This window comes from Delphinapterus leucas, chromosome 9 (assembly GCF_059928025.1).
Source record: "Delphinapterus leucas isolate spDelLeu-1000000601 "Yukka" chromosome 9, BTC_Dleu_Yukka2, whole genome shotgun sequence".
Classification (NCBI taxonomy): domain Eukaryota; kingdom Metazoa; phylum Chordata; class Mammalia; order Artiodactyla; family Monodontidae; genus Delphinapterus; species Delphinapterus leucas.
Window position 1 is genome coordinate 5,630,722 of NC_143137.1, and position 19,947 is coordinate 5,650,668.

Consider the following 19,947-nt stretch of genomic DNA (forward strand, 5'->3'; position numbering starts at 1 on the left):
TGGGTTCACATGAAGTTTTTAGAGATAATACAGCAATCCTGCGTGCCCTTCACCTAGTTCCCTCAATGGTAACATCTTGCAAAACTACAGTACAGGAGAAATTGGAACCTTCGTACGTTGCTGGTGAAAATGTAAAAAGGTGCAGTCACTGTGGAAAACAGTTTGACGGTTTCTCTAAATGTTTAAAATATAGAGTTACCATATGACCCAGAAATTCCATTCCCGGATCTATACCTAACAGAAATGAAAACATACTTCCACACAAACCCTTGTACATGAATGTTTATGGCAGCAATATTCATATTCACAATAGCCCAAAAGTGAAAATTACCCAAGCAACCATCAACTGATAAATGGATAAATAAAATGTGGTATATCCATACAATGGAATGTTTTTCAGCAATAAAAAGAAATTAAGTGCGAATAAATGTTACAACATGGATGAACCTTGAATACATTATGCTGAGTGAAAGAAGCCAGAGATGAAAGACCACATACTGTATGATTCCATTTATATGAAATGTCCAGAATAGGCAAGTCTATAGAGACAGAAAATAGATTAGTGGTTGCCTACGAGTGAGCATGGGGGTTAAGGGAGTAATAGGCAGTGACTGGTAATGGGTATGGGGCTTGTCTTTGGGATAATGAAAATGCTGTAAACACAGATGGTTACACAACCCTGTGTGTATACTGAAAGTCATATTTTATGTTATGTGAATTGTATCTCAATAAAGATTTTTTTCTAAATGAGCCCCAGTTGTCGTTTCCTCCACAGAATTAAATCAGCTTGGCTTGACTCATGGGGGAAAATATAGTATGATAACACAAACAGAATATTGACTTTGAAACAGTCAAAATACAGAACAGATCCATCACCACAAGGGTCCCTCATGTTGCCCTTTTATAGCCACAGGTACTTCTGTTCCCCCACCCGCATCCCTGACCCCTAGCATCCACTAGTCTGTTCTCCACTTCTATAATTTTTTTCATTTCAAGAATGTTCTATAAATGGAATCATACAGTATATAACCTTTAGGGATCGGCTTTTTTCACTCAGCATACTTCCCCGGGCATTCATGCACGTGGTTGTATGTATCAATAGCTCACTGCTTTTCACTGCTGTGTAGTATTCCACAGTATAGATGGAACATTGTTTGTTGAATGACATCTGTTATTTCCAGTTTGGGCTGTTACAAATGAAGCTGATGTGAACATTCATACATAGGTTTTTGTTTTTGTTTTTGTTTTTGTTTTAACATCTTTATTGGAGTATAATTGCTTTACAATGGTGTGTTAGTTTCTGCTATAACAAAGTGAATCAGCTGTACGTGTACATATATCCCCATATCCCCTACATCTTGCGTCTCCCTCCCACCCTCTCTATCCCACCCCTCTAGGTGGTCACAAGCACCGAGCTGATCTCCCTGTGCTACGGAGCTGCTTCCCACTAGCTATCTGTTTTACATTTGGTAGTGTATATACGTCCATGCCACTCTCTCACTTCGTCCCAGCTTACCCTTCCTCCTCCCTGTATCCTCAAGTCCATTCTCTACATCTGCGTCTCTATTCCTGTCCTGCCCCTAGATTCTTCAAAACCATTTTTTTTCTTTTTTAGATTCCATATATATGTGTTAGCATACGGTATTTGTTTTTCTCTTTCTGACTTACTTCATTCTGTATGACAGACTCTAGGTCCACCCACCTCACTACAAATAACTCAATTTCTTTTCTTTTTATGGCTGAGTAATATTCCATTGTATATATGTGCTACATCTTCTTTATCCATTCATCTGTCGATGGACACTTAGGTTGCTTCCATGTCCTAGCTATTGTAAATAGAGCTGCAGTGAACATTGTGGGACATGACTCTTTTTGAATTATGGTTTTCTCAGGGTGTATGCCCAGTAGTGGGATTGCTGGGTCGTATGGTAGTTCTATTTTTAGCTTTTTTAGCTTTTTAAGTAACCTCCATACTGTTCTCCATAGTGGCTGTATCAATTTACATTCCCACCAACAGTGCAAGAGGGTTCCCTTTTCTCCACACCCTCTCCAGCATTTCTTGTTTGTAGATTTTCTGATGATGCCCATTCTAACTGGTGTGAGGTGATACCTCATGGTAGTTTTGATTTGCATTTCTCTAATGATTAGTGATGTTGAGCATCCTTTCATGTGTTTGTTGGCAATCTGTATATCTTCTTTGTAGAAATGTCGATTTAGGTCTTCTGCCCATTTTTGGATTGGGTTGTTTGTTTGTTTGTTTTAAATTCATTTATTTATCTTTGGCTGCATTGGGTCTTTGTTGCTGCACGTGGGCTTTCTCTAGTTGCGGCGAGCGGGAGCTTCTTTTCTTTATGGTGCGCCGGCTTCTCACTGCGGTGGCTTCTCTTGTTGCGGAGCACAGGCTCTAGGCGCACGGGCTTCAGTAGTTGTGGCATGTGGGCTCAGTCGTTGTGGCTAGCAGGCTCCAGAGCGCAGGCTCAGTAGTTGTGGCGCATGGGCCCAGCCGCCCCGCAGCATGTGGGATCTTCCCAGACCACAGCTTGAACCCGTGTCCCCCACACTGACAGGAGGATTCCCAACCACTGCGCCACCAGGGAAGTCCTGTTTGTTTTTTTGATATTGAGCTGCATGAGCTGCTTGTATATTTTGGAGATTAATCCTTTGTCAGTTGCTTCATTTGCAAATATTTTCTCCCATTCTGAGGGTTGTCTTTTTGTCTTGTTTATGGTTTCCTTTGCTGTGCAAAAGCTTTTAAGCTTCATTAGGGCCCATTTGTTTATTTTTGTTTTTATTTCCATTTCTCTAGGAGGTGGGTCACAAAGGATCTTGCTGTGATTTATGCCATAGAGTGTTCTGCCTATGTTTTCCTCTAAGAGTTTTAGGTCTTACATTTAGGTCTTTAATCCATTTTGAGTTTATTTTTGTGTATGGTGTTAGGAAGTGTTCTAATTTCATTCTTTTACATGCAGCTCTCCAGTTTTCCCAGCACCACTTACTGAAGAGGCTGTCTTTTCTCCACTGTACATTCCTGCCTCCTTTACCAAAGATAAGGTGACCATATCTGTGTGGGTTTATCCCTGGGCTTTCTATCCTGTTCCATTGATCTATATTTCTGTTTTGGTGCCAGTACCATACTGTCTTGATTACTGTAGCTTTGTAGTATAGTCTGAAGTCAGGGAGCCTGATTCCTCCAGCTCCATTTGTGTTTCTCAAGATTGCTTTGGCAATTCAGGGTCTTTTGTGTTTCCATACAAATTGTGAAATTTTTTGTTCAAGTTCTGTGAAAAATGCCATTGGTAGTTTGATAGGGATTGCATTGAATCTGTAGACTGCTTTGGGTAGTATAGTCATTTTCACAATATTGATTCTTCCAATCCAAGAACGTGGTATATCTCTCCATCTGTTGGTATCATCTTTAATTTCTTTCATCAATGTCTTATAGTTTTCTGCATACTGGTCTTTTGTCTCCTTAGGTGGGTTTATTCCTAGGTATTTTATTCTTTTTGTTGCAGTGGTAAATGGGAGTGTTTCCTTAATTTCTATTTCAGATTTTTCATCATTAGTGTATAGGAATGCAAGAGATTTCTGTGCATTAATTTTGTATCCTGATACTTTACCAAATGCATCGATTAGCTCTAGTAGTTTTCTGGTAGCATCTTTAGGAGTCTCTATGTATAGTATCATGTCATCTGCAAACAGTGACAGCTTTACTTCTTCTTTTCTGATTTGGATTCCTTTTATTTCGTTTTCTTCTCTGATTGCTGTGGCTAAAACTTCCAAAGCTATGTTGAATAATAGTGGTGAGAGTGGTCAACCTTGTCTTGTTCCTGATCTTAGTGGAAGCGGTTTCAGTTTTTCACCTTTGAGGATGATGTTGGCTTTGGGTTTGTCATATATGGCCTTTATTATGTTGAGGTAAGTTCCCTCTATGCCTACTTTCTGGAGGGTTTTTATCATAAATGGGTGTTGAACTATGTCAAAAGCTTTCTCTGTATCTATTGAGATGATCATATGGTTTTTCTCCTTCAGTTTGTTAATATGGTGTATCACATTGATTGATTTGCGTATATTGAAGAATCCTTGCATTCCTGGGATAAGTCCCACTTGATCATGGTGTATGATCCTTTTAATGTGCTGTTGGATTCTGTTTGCTAGTATTTTGTTGAGGATTTTTGCATCTATGTTCATCAGTGATATTGGTCTGTAGTTTTCTTTCTTTGTGACATCTTTGTCTGGTTTTGGTATCAGGGTGATGGTGGCCTCGTAGAATGAGTTTGGGAGTGTTCCTCCCTCTGCTATATTTTGAAAGAGTTTGAGAAGCATAGATGTTAGCTCTTCTCTAAATGTTTGATAGAATTCGCCTGTGAAGCCATCTGGTCCTGGGCTTTTGTTTGTTGGAAGATTTTTAATCAGAGTTTCAATTTCAGTGCTTGTGATTGGTCTGTCCATATTTTCTATTTCTTCCTGGTTCTGTCTCGGAAGGTTGTGCATTTCTAAGAATTTGTCCATTTCTTCCAGGTTGTCCATTTTATTGGCATATAGTTGCTTGTAATAATCTCTCATGATTCTTTGTATTTCTGCAGTGTCAGTTGTTACTTCCCCTTTTTCATTTCTAATTCTATTGATCTGAGTCTTCTCCCTTTTTTTCTTGATGAGTCTGGCTAATGGTTTATCAATTTTATCTTCTCAAAGAACCAGCTTTTAGTTTTATTGATCTTTGCTATCATTTCATTCATTTCTTTTTCATTTATTTCTGATCTGATCTTTATGATTTCTTTCCTTCTGCTAACTTTGGGGGTTTTTTGTTCTTTTTTCTCTAATTGCTTTATGTGTAAGGTTAGGTTGTTTCTTTGAGATGTTTCTTGTTTCTTAAGGTAGGATTGTATTGCTATAAACTTCCCTCTTAGAACTGCTTTTGCTGCATCCCATAGGCTTTGGGTCGTCGTGTTTTCATTGTCATTTGTTTCTAGGTATTTTTTTATTTCCTCTTTGATTTCTTCAGTGATCTCTTGGTTATTAAGTAGTGTATTGTTTAGCCTCCATATGTTTGTATTTTTTACAGTTTTTTTTCCTGTAATTCATATCTAGTCTCATAGCGTTGTGGTCAGAAAAGATACTTGATACGATTTCAGTTTTCTTAAATTTACCAAGGCTTGACTCATGACCCAAGATATGATCTATCCTGGATAATGTTCCATGAGCACTTGGGAAGAAAGTGTATTCTGTTATTTTTGGATGGGATGTCCTATAAATATCAATTAAGTCCAACATGTTTAGTGTATCATTTAAAGCTTGTGTTTCCTTATTTATTTTCATTTTGGATGATCTGTCCATTGGTGAAAGTGGGGTGTTTAAGTCCCCTAGTATTATTGTGTTACTGTCAATTTCCCCTTTTATGGCTGTTAACATTTGCCTTATGTATTGAGGTGCTCCTATGTTGGGTGCATAAATATTTACAATTTTTATATCTTCTTCTTGGATTGATCCCTCGATCCTTCTGTAGTGTCCTTCTTTTCTCTTGTAATAGTCTTTATTTTAAAGTCTATTTTGTCTGATATGAGTATTGCTACTCCAGCTTTCTTTTGATTTCCATTTGCATGGAATATCTTTTTCCATCCCCCTCACTTTCAGTCTGTATGTGTCCCTAGGTCTGAAGTGGGTCTCTTGTAGACAGCATATATACAGGTCTTGTTTTTGTACCCATTCATCCAGTCTGTGTCTTCTGGTTGGAGCATTTAATCCATTTATATTTAAGGTAATTATCGATATGTATGTTTCTATTCCCATTTTCTTAATTGTTTTGGGTTTGTTATTGTAGGTCTTTTCCTTCTCTTGTGTTTCCTGCCTAGAGAAGTTCCTTTAGCATTTGTTGTAAAGCTGGTTTGGTGGTGCTGAATTCTCTTAGCTTTTGCTTGTCCGTGAAGGTTTTAATTTCTCTGTAGAATCTGAATGAGATCCTTGCTGGGTAGAGTAATCTTGGTTGTAGGTTTTTCCCTTTCATCACTTTAAATATGTACTGCCACACCCTTCTGGCTTGCAGAGTTAATGCTGAAAGATCAGCTATTAACCTTATGGGGATTCCCTTGTATGTTATTTGTTGTTTTTTCCTTGCTGCTTTTAATATTTTTTCTTTGTATTTAATTTTTGATAGTTTGATTAATATGTGTCTTGGCATGTTTCTCCTTGGATTTATCCTGTATGGGACTCTCTGTGCTTCCTGGACTAGTTGACTATTTCCTTTCCCATATTAGGGAAGTTTTCAACTATAATCTCTTCAAATATTTTCTCAGTCCCTTTTTTTTTCTCTTCTTCTTCTGGGACCCCTATAATTCGAATGTTGGTGTGTTTAATCTTGTCCCAGAGGTCTCTGAGACTGTCCTCAATTCTTTTCATTCTTTTTTCTTTATTCTGCTCTGCAGTAGTTATTTCCACTATTTTATCTTCCAGGTCACTTATCCGTTCTTCTGCCTCAGTTATTCTGCTATTGATTCCTTGTAGAGAATTTTTAATTTCATTTATTGTGTTGTTCATCATTGTTAGTTTGCTCTTTAGTTCTTCTAGGTCCTTGTTAAATGTTTCTTGTATTTTCATCATTCTGTTTCCAAGATTTTGGATCATCTTTACTATCATTACTCTGAATTCCATTTCAGGTAGACTGCCTATTTCCTCTTCATTTGTTTGGTCTGGTGGGTTTTTACCTTGCTTCTTCATCTGCTGTGTGTTTCTCTGTCTTCTCATTTTGCTTAACTTACTGTGTTTGGGGTCTCCTTTTCGCAGGCTGCAGGTTTGTAGTTCCCATTGTTTTTGGTGTCTTCCCCCAGTGGGTAGGGTTGGTTCAGAGGGCTGTGTAGGCTTCCTGGTGGAGGGGTCTGGTGGATGAGGCTGGATCTTGTCTTTCTGATGGGCAGGACTGCGTCTGGTGGTGTGTTTTGGGGTGTCTGTGAACTTACTATGATTTTAGGCAGCCTCTCTCTGCTAATGGGTGGGGTTGTGTTCCTGTCTTGCTATTTGCTTGGCATGGGGTGTCCAGCACTGGAGCTTGCTGGTCGTTGAGTGGACCTGGGTCTTAGCGTTGAGACAGAGATCTCTGGGAGAACTCTCACTGATTGATATTACGTTGGGCCGGGAGTTCTCTGGTGGACCAGCGTCCTAAACTCGGCTCTCCCAAGTCAGAGGCTCAGGCCTGACACCCAGCTGGAGCACCAAGACCATGTCAGCCACACGGCCAGGTATGTGGGGGAGTTTCTTGCCTTTTGAGAAGTCTGAGGTCTTCTGCCAGCATTCAGTAGGTGTTCTTTAGGAGTTGTTCCACATGTAGATGTATTTTTGATGTATTTGTGGTGAGGAAGGTGATCTCCATGTCTTATTCCTCCACCATGTTGAATATCTCCCCCCCTCCAACCCCATACATAGGTTTTTGTGTGAACATGTTTCGTTTTCCCTGGGATAAATGCCCAAGAGTGCCACTGATGTGTCATATGGCAGTTGGGAGCTTAGATTCATAAGAAACTGCAAAATCGTTTCCCAGAGTGGTGGTATGATTTTGCATCCCCACAGCAATGCACAAGTGATTCTGTTTCTCTGTATCCTCACTGGCATTTGGTGTGGTCACTGTTTTTATTTTGGCCATTCTAATAGGGGTGTAGTGATAGCTTATTGTGGTTTTGATTTGCGTTTCCCTAATGGCTAATGATGTTGGACATGTTTTCATGCGCTTATTTTGCCATCTTTCTATATTTTTCAGTGAAATGCTTCCATATCTTTTGCCCATGTTCTGATTGGATTGTTTTCTTTTTCTCCTGTTGAGTTTTTATTTTATTTATTTATTTTTGGCTGCATTGGGTCTTTGTTGCTGCAAGCAGGCTTTCTCTAGTTGCGGCGAGCAGGGGCTAGTCTTCGCTGCGGTGCCCGGGCTTCTCATTGCGGTGGCTTCCCCTGTTGCGGAGCACAGGCTCCAGGCCCACGGGCCTCAGCAGTTGAGGTACGTGGGCTCAGTAGTTGTGGCTCGTGGGCTCTAGAGCACAGGCTCAGTAGTTGTGGCACACGGGCTTAGTTGCTCCGCAGCATGTGGGATCTTCCCGGACCAGGGCTCGAACCCGTGTCCCCTGCATTGGCAGGGGGATTCTTAACCACCGTGCCACCAGGGAAGCCCTGTACATGTTCTCTTAAGTGAATACCTAAGCATTTAATTTTCTTTGTGGTCATCATAAATAATATTGTTTTTAATATCAGTTTCCACATGTTCATTGTTAGCATGAACATTGTTAGCACAAATGTGATTGATTTTTGTGTGTTGAATGTGATTGATATTTGTGTGTTGATCTTGTATCCTGTAACCTTGGCTGCACTAATTAGTCCTAGTTTTGGTGTTTTGGGATTTGTTTGTTTGTTTATCTAGTAGGTTCCTTGGGACTTTCTATGAAGACAACCATGTCATCTGCAAATAGGGATGGTTTTATTTCTTCCTTTGCAATTTGTATGCCTTTAATTTTTTTTTCTTCCCTTGTTGCAGTGGCTAGAACTTCTAGTACTATGTTGATTAAGAACAGTGTGAAAGCCCACATCCTTGCCTTGTTCCTGAACTTAAGAGAGAAAGCATTCAGTCTTTTGCTGTTAAGCATGACACAGCTGAGCATTTTTACCACCATGTCTTACAAAATTAGTTCTGTCTTCTTTTCCTCCCCCCACATTTTTTAAGGCAAAGATTAAGACTTAGGGATTGGCAGGACTTCCCTGGTGACCCATTGGTTAAGACTCCATGCTCCCAATGTAGGGGGCATGGGTTTGACCCCTGGTTGGGGAACTAAGATCCCTCATGCCACATGGCGTGACTAAAAAAAAAGACTTGGGTATTGGCCCAACTGAGATGACAGAGCAGAAAGAAAGCATAAAGGAAATTTAAGTACTTCCTCCTCCAGGCTAGGCTTGCGAGAGTGACAGAACCAAGTTCCTTTGGTGGGGGCGGGACTTCACAGCCTTAATCAGCGCTGGGGAGCTAATCTCTTTATCAGGGCCCTTGCACTCTGCAGTGAGCTAAGGGCCCCCTGCACCTGGGGCAGTCATTGCCTGTAACACAGGAGAGCCTCACGGAATGGGGTGCCTGTCCCCTCTCTGGTTACCCTGCTCTTCCAGGAAGCTCTCGGCTGCCAGCCTCGCTGCCTGCCAACCTGAGTTGGCGATTGGAGAGTCTCAGATACCCAGATCCAGGGTGACAGGAGTGGCCAGGGCCAGATTTAGATTTGTATGTGCTTTTGGCAGTGGCTCCCCAAAGAAGAGAATGGGCTATGAAGAGAGGAAGCACGTTAAAGAGTTCCATGGCTGGGTAAAACTGATAGCGACACAGTGCATCTACAGTACGTATATTCCACAGAACAAAATTTTTATTAGGGGAAAGGGATGGGCAATTTAGTCTAAACTTTATAAAGAAAAGCAAGCAATCACTCCCTCACCCACTCCCCTCCACCCCGACCCCCGCCTTTGGGGTCAGCTCCCCCTGGGGTCCTGCAGCCTCCATTCCCCTCTCCCTGGCACGTCGCTCCGCCCACCCCACCCCCACCTGGCAGCGCTCCCCTCGTGCCCCACCCCCGGGCTGGCCGAGACCACACCTGCGCAGGTTAAACCTGCAGGGACGCGCTGCCGTGGGTGGCGGGGGAAGGTGAGTGGATGTGAGCGGTGGGATGGGAGGACGAGGCAAGGATGAGAAAACGGGCCTCTGCTAATGGCCGGTCGGCGGCCCTGGCGGGAAGGAGGGATGCGGCCATAGGGGCGCCCCGGCCGCCCTCGAGCGAGCCAGCCCCTGGCTCCTCGGGGTCCTAGTCCCACGGTTCCATCTCGCCGGTCCATACCAACGCGCGAGGCGCCAGGGGGAGGCCGGGAGCGGGCCGTTCCACTCGGGGAGGGGCGGCAGGTTAGGCCGCGGCCCGCGCCACCTGCGGCCTGGGGCGGGGGTGGGCCGGAGGCTGGGCCACGCCGCCCGTTCTGTGCAGCGCGGGCGGGCCGGGCCGCGCCGCGCCGCCCCCCGCCCCGCCAGCCGCCCGGGAGGCCCCTCCTCCCAGCGACCCGGCGCGGAGCTAGGCCGGAGCGCTCCGCGGAGCCGCAGAGACCGCCTCCGTGTCCCCGCCCCCCCACCCCCCCCCCACACGCTCCCCGCCCGCCTCCCTGCGCCTCCCCCCAGTCCCCCTCGTCCCGCCCCCGCGCCCCCAACCGCTCGCCGGCCTGCACCCGCCCCCTGGCCGCTCGCCCCTCGGCCCCGCCCCCCGCGTTCGCACCACTGCTGCTCCCCTGCCCTCCGGCCCCCCGCGGCCTCCGCCGCGCCCCTGTATCCCCGGCATCCCCGCCCTCCGCCCCCGCGCGCCACCCCCCCCCCGCGTCCCCGCGCCCCCGCCCGCGCGGCCGGGGACGAGCGCGGCCGAGCGCATGCTGATCCCTGTCCTGCTCCTCCTCAGGCGGCGCTGGCGGCGGCCCCGGGACCCGCGGAAGCCGGCATGCTGGAGAAATTCGAGTTGGAAGAAGAAGGTGAGTGCCCCCCGCTGGAACGCGCTTCCGTGTCTACGCCGGGGGCCCGGAGGGGCCGGGGCGCGGGGACAGACGGGGGTTCACGCCCCGGAGGCCGCGGGACCCAGTCGCCCACCGCCCGTCCGGCTTCGGGCGGCGCGCCCTGCGGGGGCTGGCGGTGGAGACGCGGAGCCAGCAGAGCGTGTCTGCAGTGGCCGCGGGTGCCTTTCGGTGGCGAAATCTCGCTGGGTTCTAAGGGGAGCCCGCAGCCCGGCCATCCACACGGATGGTCGGTCCTTTTGTCCTTACAAGCCGAACTGGAATGAGAGCAAGGTGACGTGCCGTAGTAATTGTTTGTAATGCCACCATATATGTAGGGGTAACCCCCAGATTAAGCCTATGGTCCGTACCTTTAAATAACACACAGTGGTTCCCTTATCTGTACTTGTGAAAATACCACCAGCAGGGTGTGTCTTCTTGTCTTGATAGGGAAAGTTCAATAGGAAAAGCGGTGGCGGCTTAGCGAATTGGTTTTGAGTTCAGGTGATCCTGTCATTCCATCGTTCCTGTCTTCTCTTCGCTCACTCGGTATTTTTCCTTTTCCTGCCCCGTTTTCTTCTTCTTACCTGGGTCTTATTTTGAAGCTGTTGAAATGTGGGGGGATGAGTTTGTTCTTTGGCAAAATGAATATTTAACGTGGACTGTGATGAGCTTTTATCTGGATCTTATTTGGAAACTGTTAAAATTTGAAGGGGATGAGCTTGTTCTTTGGCAGAATTAGTATTTAAAATGAGATACGATGAGTTCAAAGTCTAAAGAGAACTTTGTATAAGATGCTTGACAATTTGAGGAATTTAAAAGACCTCCACACTATCTTGTGTTTTTCCGTTATTCGTTTAGTGAGTTCTCTTTTTTCCAAGAGTATTGATGGAATAAAGCTCCTGGAACAAAGCATGTGCCATGTGGATGCTGTGCCCTCTGCCAACTTTACTTTAATACTTCTGTTTATTTACAGTCAGGCAGTTACTTAAATAAGCATGCACAACCACTATGAGAACTTTAAGCCGACAGTATCAGGCCAGTGCCTACGTTTATTTTATGTTTTAAGAGTTCCCGCATTTCACAGACATGTTAGCCAGAAGATAACGTGTTCATAGTAATTATCATTAAAAGTCTGCCGCCATATTTATTATTAACAAGCAGTTACATGATACATTTCAGAATTTTACTAGGGCTTAATTTGCACTCTGTCCTACTGTCCTACTGAAAAATAATCCAGTGTGTTCAGTCGAATCCACCTCATTATTCCGTGATTTTATTATATTGCAGGTCAAACTTGGGGCACTGTCCACAGGGCAGTATGGTGTGCCCCCCTTCGTTAAGACTCTGAATATCTAAATCATAGAGTTTTCTTTGTCCCTGATTTCAGTAACAATGAGACTCAACAATTAATTGCATTTAATCATTTTGCAGATTCACATGGGGGCAAAGGAAAGTAGAGAGCAGATGCTATTGGAGAGGTGCCATAGTTATGGTTTAGAGCATAGGCCCAGCTTCAGACCGTATCTTAACTTCTTATTAAGCTGTGTGACCTTGGACAAGTTACTTAACCTCCCTGTGCCTTAGTTTTCCCATTCATAAGGTGGAGCTAATATCGGGGGTTTTTGAGGATTAAATGAGATAATCCATGTAATGGTATTTAGTACAATGTAAATCCACAGTAAGCACTTAGTACATGTTAGTTACTGTTACTGTTTAAGTGCCATCTACCTTTGTACTGAACTCATGGACTTTTTAAGCTTTTTATTAATGAATCATCCATAGAGAATTTTTCTCAGTACAGGTTTGATGGAGTTTTTTTCCTTCCTTGAGATTTATGAATTCAATTATGTTGCATTTCTCAAAGAAGATATTTGAGAAATATCTCTATGCCTTATTTCTTTTGCATTGTTTCTGCCAAGGGAATGAATATAAAATACTAAACCTAAGCATCTAAGACAAGGAATTTCCCATTTTCACCCATCTGTTTTTATCGATATTGCTGACATTACTCTAAAGCATACTGAATCACACAAATAACCCTGTCAAATTTTTCTAGATTCTTAAGGAGGCACAATGTTAAAAAGCAGTTGCTTGGAAGCTGTTAGCCAAGCCTGAAGGGGTAGTGTTGGCATGGTTGTCTAAAGTGCTGCTTTGTTCCTTTTGAACTTTAGATTGCTTATTCATCCAAAATACGGAAAAACTGAATATCAAGCAGAATCTTACATTTATTCGGGGGAACAATAAGTCCTAACAGTAGGACATTACACCTTTAAATAGTACCCTGTGAGCTGATGTGTTAGCAGCCTACATAATATTGCTACCTAGCTGTTGAATAGGTCCTCATTTAATCTTCCAGCTTCCTTCTTATTCACTTGGTGTCATCATTTGTGCATTGCGACCTGGATGCTTTCCTTAGATGGGGATGTATTTGGTATACATGGAAACACCTGATTGCTAATATTTTTGTTACCAAGCCTTTTCCTATTTCCTAATAAATTCTAACAGATACTCTGTTCGTTAGAAAGGCATTAGTGAAGTTGGCGTAATCTGTTAAAACGTTAATTTGCTTCTGGGAAGAAAGAAGAAATTGTGCCTCTGTCTCCCATGTGTTGTCCAGGTCCTCTTTTGCCTGGGTTCTGACACCAAGTGCCCACCCACTTCTTCCTACCATCGCACCCTGACAGAGGGACCTTTCCAGAGCGTGAATTGACAGCACCACTCCTTTATGGGAAAATCTTTACCACTTTCCTGGGTCTGTGTATAGAATACATGCAGACTTCTCTTCATCTGCAGCCTCACCGCCTCATCCCGGCCGTACACACCAATGATCAGAGAGCTTTCTGTGCATAAGCCCTGCCAGAGAGCTTTTTAAAAGGCAGAGTCTAGTTCTGTGGGTCTGGGGTGGAACCTGGGAGTCTGCATTTCTGCTCAGCTCCCAAGTGCTGCTGCTGCTGCTGCTGCTGCTTCACTGACCCTGCGCTGAATAATGAGGCTCTAGAACAGGCACGGGCAAACTTTTTCTGTAAAGGGCCAGATGGTCTCGGTCTCCGTCCCTGTCAAGACTGCTCAGCCTGCCCGTGCAGCAGCAAAGCAGCAACGCGGTCCAAGTGGCAGGGCTGCGGTCCAGTCAAACTGTATTTACGGAAAGAGGCCAGGTTTGGCCCACAAGCAGAGTTAGCCAGACCCCTGTTCTGTGACCCTTCATGGTCTCGGTGCCTGAGGGTTTACATCCTTTGGAGGGTGGAGGGTAAGACCTTCTCTTGCTCCCTTTTTCCACCTGCCAACCTTCCTACATCACGGCTCAGCCCAAGTCTCACCCTCTCCGAGGCCGCTCCCTAAAGCCCTTCTGTACTTCTCCATAATCCATCTTTCTCTTCCCAGCAGGTGCTCAGCGGTGTTTTGGTATCTCAGTGACTACATTCAGTGTTTATGTTTCCTTTATGGGAATGATGGGAGGATGAAATGATTCGGTATCTGCAAAGTGATGCGAGCAGTGCCAGCCCATAGCAGTCACTTTATGTGTCTGCGTTTCAAGTGTTTAATTATATCAGCCACACCTGTTTGTTTTTATCAGGATTAACCGTCTTGAACTTATTTAACCACAGGGCCCAGCACCTTCGTAAGCACCTAAACGCAGCCAGTGAGCGCCTTCTCAAGTCGATGAGTATTCAGAAACGTATTCATGATTAACAACTCTGTAATTCTGGCACTACCTCAAGAACTTTACGGCCCCTGGGAACCACCTGTGTTATCGCCGCCTTCTTGTCATTCCAGCTGTCGCAGACTCTCCGGTTTCTTCGGGCTTTCAGCAGGTCGCTTCTTCCCAGTCACCTGTCCCCTCTCCCCTCACCACCTGCCTGCTTCCTTCAGTCCAGGCGGTCCTTTCTGTCCAAGCTGTTCCTTCCTCACCTGCAAGGCATTTCCCAAAGGATAAGCCCTTCAGAACTTGCCTCCAAACTTATTTTCCTAGCAAGATTGGTCAAGCTAGTCTGCACGATCAAAAATAGGGAAGAAGTGGGGGTAGAAGTACAAGCGAGGGGAAAGCATTATTTTTCAGTCAAGGATCTTGGAATCGTAGGCCCAGTTCTGTAATGAAGTAGCTGTATTCTTGAATAATCCTTGTCTCTTGGGGCGTTGCTTGCTTGTTTTGTTGTCGTTGTGGGTTTTCTCGGTAGACCAAAGCCCAGCATTGGTGAACTTGTACTTTTCCTTCCAGCTTGAAAATATGACCTAAGGCGACCAGCAACCACTCTACAATAAACCAAAAACGTGCATTCACTGTAACTTGTTCCTTCTCAACTGAAGGATATTGCCCTGAAGTGAGCAAAGATTGGTTCTTGTTGGGGGACAAAAAATCTTAGCTATTACAGTGGTTTCTGGCTCTCCAAAGGGCCCCTGAATGGATATACAATGTATCTGTGGTATTAAAGTTTCATGGGGGTAGGACAGTTGAGGGGGGAATGTATAGAAAGGCTGGGGGGGGGTGGATAATGAAAACAAGTTTGAGAAACACTGCCCTAACTTACTTAAGGGAGAATGTCTTCCTGTGAATTTGTGGAACCTTTTAAAGTGTCCCCTTATCACTTAGCTTTGGTAAGTGAGGCTCAGCTGGGTCCACTTGGCTTATTGACTGTACTGTGAGGGGTACTGACCTCTGGTGGTGACAAGGTTTGTGATCGCAGCTTGGTTGCTGGCCGATCATCTCGTAGTATTAGAAGGCTCTGATAATCTATCTTCCAGACTCTTTCCTTCCCGGCTGAGCTTGCATACTTACCTTAGAGAAGAGGTTTATTGTTTCTTGTTTATAAACATAGTTACAGCTTTATGAAATGTTTACAATTAAACGTTTTCTGCTCCGGCTGACCCCGTGTTTGAAAGCTTGCCATTTTCAACAGACATTTTAAAGTCAGGCTTCACATTTGATGGTATCTTAGATTTGATAAGATAAGAGTAGTTGTTTTATAGGCTGCGGAGGTTTTGTTATCTGAAACGTTAAGACCCCTGACTATTTTAACCAAGAGGGGAGTGCGCGGCAGGGTTTGAGGATCCGTAAGTGGGACCTGCCACCGGGCTTCTCAGGTCATCCGGAGGCAGGGCCGCGCTGAGTCATGTCCACGATGATGAAGGGACCTCCACGACCTTCCCGCTCAGGACTGGTTCTGCCTGCTCATTGGTGAGCCCTCAGCAGCCCCAGCAGGCGGCTGGCAGGAGTCCAGGCCAGCGGGTCAGACTGTCTGCTCCATGGCTGGGGTGTTTCCACCCTACAGCTCTGCGTGGGGTGGGCAGAGCCCTCGCAAAGTTGTTATGCCAGGACCCCTGTGACTTTACATTTTACCTGTGAATTTTAAAGTGGGGAAATTTTGCCATCACAAAGCATTTGGAATTTATTTGAAGAAACTGGAAGAATTTTTGTCCTTTTTCTATGATTATAGTAACCGGTGTATGTTATGTATATTGAGGCACTGTTATAAATCCCTTACATTTATCTCATCTAATCCTCAAAACAACTCTTAAGGGGTAAATATTTTTATCTTCTCTGTTTATAGAGGAGGAGATTAAGAGGGGTTAAATAAGTGACCACAGGGAGGGGGTGGGGCGGGGGAGGACATATCTGGGAAGGTGGGGTCGCCAGGTTTCAAACACAGGCTTTAGACTTGCAGCCCAGGCTCTGAGCCGGTCTTCGTAACATGAAATAATCCCTTATCTGGAAAACCTCTTTGCATTTCCTCGCTTCCCATTCCTTCTTCAGCGCATATCCACCACTCCACCCAAATTCCCTGAGTTGGTCACTCGCGGCTCCATTTTGCAAACTCCAGTGGACACTTAATCGTCTTCCCATTTTGCACTCTTCGTAGGCGTCACCAGGGCTGACCTCTGCTCCCTTCTCCCACGGAGCACTCCTGGCGCACTCCTCAAACCTGCCTGCTCGTTGTTTCCTTGATGGCTCTTACCCTTTTTCCTTTCTGTTTTGTTTTGTTTTGTTTTGTTTTGCAGTAGCAGGTGGAGTGAGGGCTAATTCACAAGCCATGCGTTTGAACATTAGCTATGGGGCTTGCTCCTGGCTCTTCGCCAAGCCACTTGTCTTCTCCTCCTGGGCCCTCCCCCGGGCAATCTCCCTCACTTCCATGGCTTCAGTTACCACCTGCCTGTTGCCCAGTGTTTAATTACCACGATGCTTTAAAAACTGATGATGCCCAAAGAGGTATCTGCAGCCAGATCTCCCTTCTGAGTATTTGGTTGCCTATTGGATGTCTCTGCCTGAGTCATCGCACCGTCTCTCTGGTCTGTCCCCCTGCTTCTCCCTCGCGCCTCTTTTTTTCCCCCCAACCTAATTCAGTAAGTGCTACCACGTTCACCTGTTTTTTGGTTTTGTTTTTTAACAAGAATGACGTTGAGCTATGGCTCTCTCACTCTCCCACACCCAAGCGGTCGGTCCTCTCGCTTTCACCTCCTGAATACCTACCTGTCTCCGCCAGCGTCACCTTTCTATTGACTATTAAACAGCCTAGTCTCTCCAGCATCTGCTCTCGCCCCGTCCAATCAACTTTACATGCTGCAATTAGAGATATTTTTAAAAACATGTATCTGATCGTGTCACTTCCGGGCTTAAAAGCCTCTGACTTTCCTTCGCCTTTAGGCTGGAGCCCAGACCTACCTCCCTCTTCCATCTGCCCACCTCACCGCGCACCTCCCTCCTCCTGGCCTTGTTCCTCCGTGCCTGCTGGACTTTGCACAGGCTGTTCCCTCTCCCTGGATTGTTCTTCCCTGTCCTCTTGGCCACCTGCTAGTTTTCTTCAGGTCTCAGCCTACATGTCACTTCCTCGGGAAAATTGACTTTCTGGAAGCCCCAGACAGGCCTTCACATATTATCTCATGATCCCTCATGGTTGGTGGGGCTGTTAAGGTGAAAGGCATTTATTCATGTTTCTCTGCCATTGTGGAAGCTCTGTGAGCATGGGGACTGAAAACTTAACTGTTTGCCAGGTCTCAAAGATATGATGATGACCGAGACCTCGTTTCAGTAAATGTTTGTCGCATACGTGAACACATGTAGTTTTTGGAGCTTTCCCTTTTACTCTGGCACGTGGGCTCAGTGTACTTCAGTGGTTAATGTTGTTTCTTATAAAGAAATAAGGCATTTCTACTTAAGGCAATGAGAGGAAACCCACTTGCCAAGTTTACGCGTGCTAATCAAAGAGCAGTGACAAGGTAGCTGTAAGATGACCCGCATATACCTCCCAGATGCACCGAGGCTTCTCCTCCTAAGCATGAGGTCAAAATAGACGGTGTCCCGCGGCTGAACAACTCAGAGGCAGTAACGGCGGATAGAAACGTGACGACTTGCTTGCGTAACCTGGTGCCTGAGGAGAAAGTCTTTTAGATCTTTCTCTTGCGGCTGTGATCGCACTTGCACTGATATTAGGGGGAATGAAGTCCGGCTTAACTCAGATACTAAAAGGAGAGTCATTTTGGGGAGGAAACTAATTTGGGAACCTTTCGGTCAAATTTTAGTCACTTTTAAATCTTTTAATTTGTCGCTTCTTTCCCACTTTGAGCTATTTCCTATGTATCTGAGTTTATGTCACATCATTGAGGTTTCTGAACTTTGTTAATAACCTGATTTATTTTATCTTAGGTCGTACTTTGATCATTTGCTTCTAACAGTAAGTTGCTACCAGTAAGCTGTTATTTTATAGACCACATACTACGGGACGCGTAGTTGTTTCATTAAGACCTCCTCAAGAATACCCGCGTCCACGTTCTCACATGTGTATTTTTACCTTTGTTGGGCTCTTTTCACAGTGACTCCTGTAGCTTTGATGCTTACACGTGTGGCATGTCCCCCCCTTAAGCTGCATATATAATTAGTGTCGTGTAATTAAGAGCATGAGTCAGACCCAGATTGGAGTCCCATTTCTTCTACTTAATAGCTGTGAGACCTTAGGCAAGTTATTTCAAGCTTCAGTTTCTTCAAGTGTGAGTAGGAAACAATAATAGCTCCTAGCTAATAGGATTATACGTGCATTAAGTAACCTGAATGTAACAGTCACTTGAGTACCTGCTGTGTAGCGCAGTCTCTACAGGTGTAACTATGATGATGACCCTAGAAAGGACCAAAAAGGCAACTGCGCATAAATTTCAAAATCAAGCCACCATTAGTGCATCATCCGGCGACAGCCATCTGGCTGGCGATGGCTTCAGTGTCTGCACCGTCGGACTTTTCCCCGTGTGAATGTCGTCCCTACCACCCAGTGGACAGCATTTGTGATTGAATGTTTGAGTTTATTTATCCCCATTCCTCAGAATCACTCTGCAAGAAAGATGGTGTTATCCCCATTTTACGAACGAAGAGATTCAGGCCAAGGGGATGCAGGAATTTGCTCAGCGTCACACAGAAGGTGATGACAGTTCTCATACAGGTTTGGTCTAGATCTGCCCTGTTCTGTCTCCTGTACTCGCTCCCCCTGGAGCTTCAAAGTCCTAGAGTCCCCGTTGGAGAAGACTGGCCTGCTCCCTGATGTACCTGAGGAAAGGACCCAGGCCTGTGAGCTTCTCAGGGAATTGTATATTGTTAGTGCCTTACTCTGCAGATCATTTTTCGTATTTTGATTTGAACAGCACTTACCCATGTTGTAAGAACAGCCAGGGCCCCACAGCAGAAAGACCCGTTGTATTGCTGAACCCCAAAGATGTGCGTGCATTTACCGACATCTGTTTAAGCGCTGGTAACTGCAATGAGTCAGGATGCGTCCGAACTGCATGGTGTCCAAATGTCAAAACTGCAGCACGCTGGTGGGGACATGGTGACAAGCCAGTCTTCAGTGCACCTGCCTGATGCACCGAGCTGGGCTGCCACATTGTGAGTCAACATGGTTTGCTGAATGCGTTCATTTCTCTCTCATCCCCCGAAAATGCTACTGAAATGACAGCAAATCAGAAAGCAGCCTTGCTCAACAAGAGCACAAGCTTAATTCTTGGAAAAGACCAGTTAAGTGGATAAACCTGTGTCAAGTCCGTTCAAGGAAAAAAATGAGTGAAAACGCCAAGTATTAGAAATAAGAGGGGCTTCTTAATTATAAATGCAGAGATTTAGAAAATAACTTGAAAAGAAATCTGAATATGTCAAACTATATCAATATATTTAAAAACCTTTTCAATCACTTTTGAGTAAATTTTACAAGTTCGTATTTTCTTGGTTAACTATCCCTTTCATCAATCACCACAGAAGAAATTAAAAAGTAATTAATTGAATTGTACACTTTAAATGGGTGAACTGTATGGATGTGAATTATCTCAATAAAGGTTTTGGGGTTTTTTTAAGCAATGAAAGGTCCTCGCCCTTCCTCTGCCCCTGCATTAGAGGCCTGGTATTCAGCCTGTTGATGGGTAAATTCTGTAAAACCTTCAAGA

At 44.8% G+C, this 19,947-nt stretch overlaps 1 protein-coding gene across 2 annotated transcripts in view; it reads left to right on the forward strand.

The window, feature by feature from the left end:
- Positions 1-19,947, forward strand: part of PRKAG2 (protein kinase AMP-activated non-catalytic subunit gamma 2) — a 282,124-nt gene that overhangs the window by 207,873 nt on the left and 54,304 nt on the right. For both annotated transcript variants that reach the window (XM_089917182.1, XM_022577268.2), the window contains exon 5: positions 10,446-10,515. In XM_089917182.1, the coding sequence (XP_089773308.1) occupies positions 10,446-10,515 (70 nt within the window). The remainder of the gene's footprint in view (positions 1-10,445; positions 10,516-19,947) is intronic.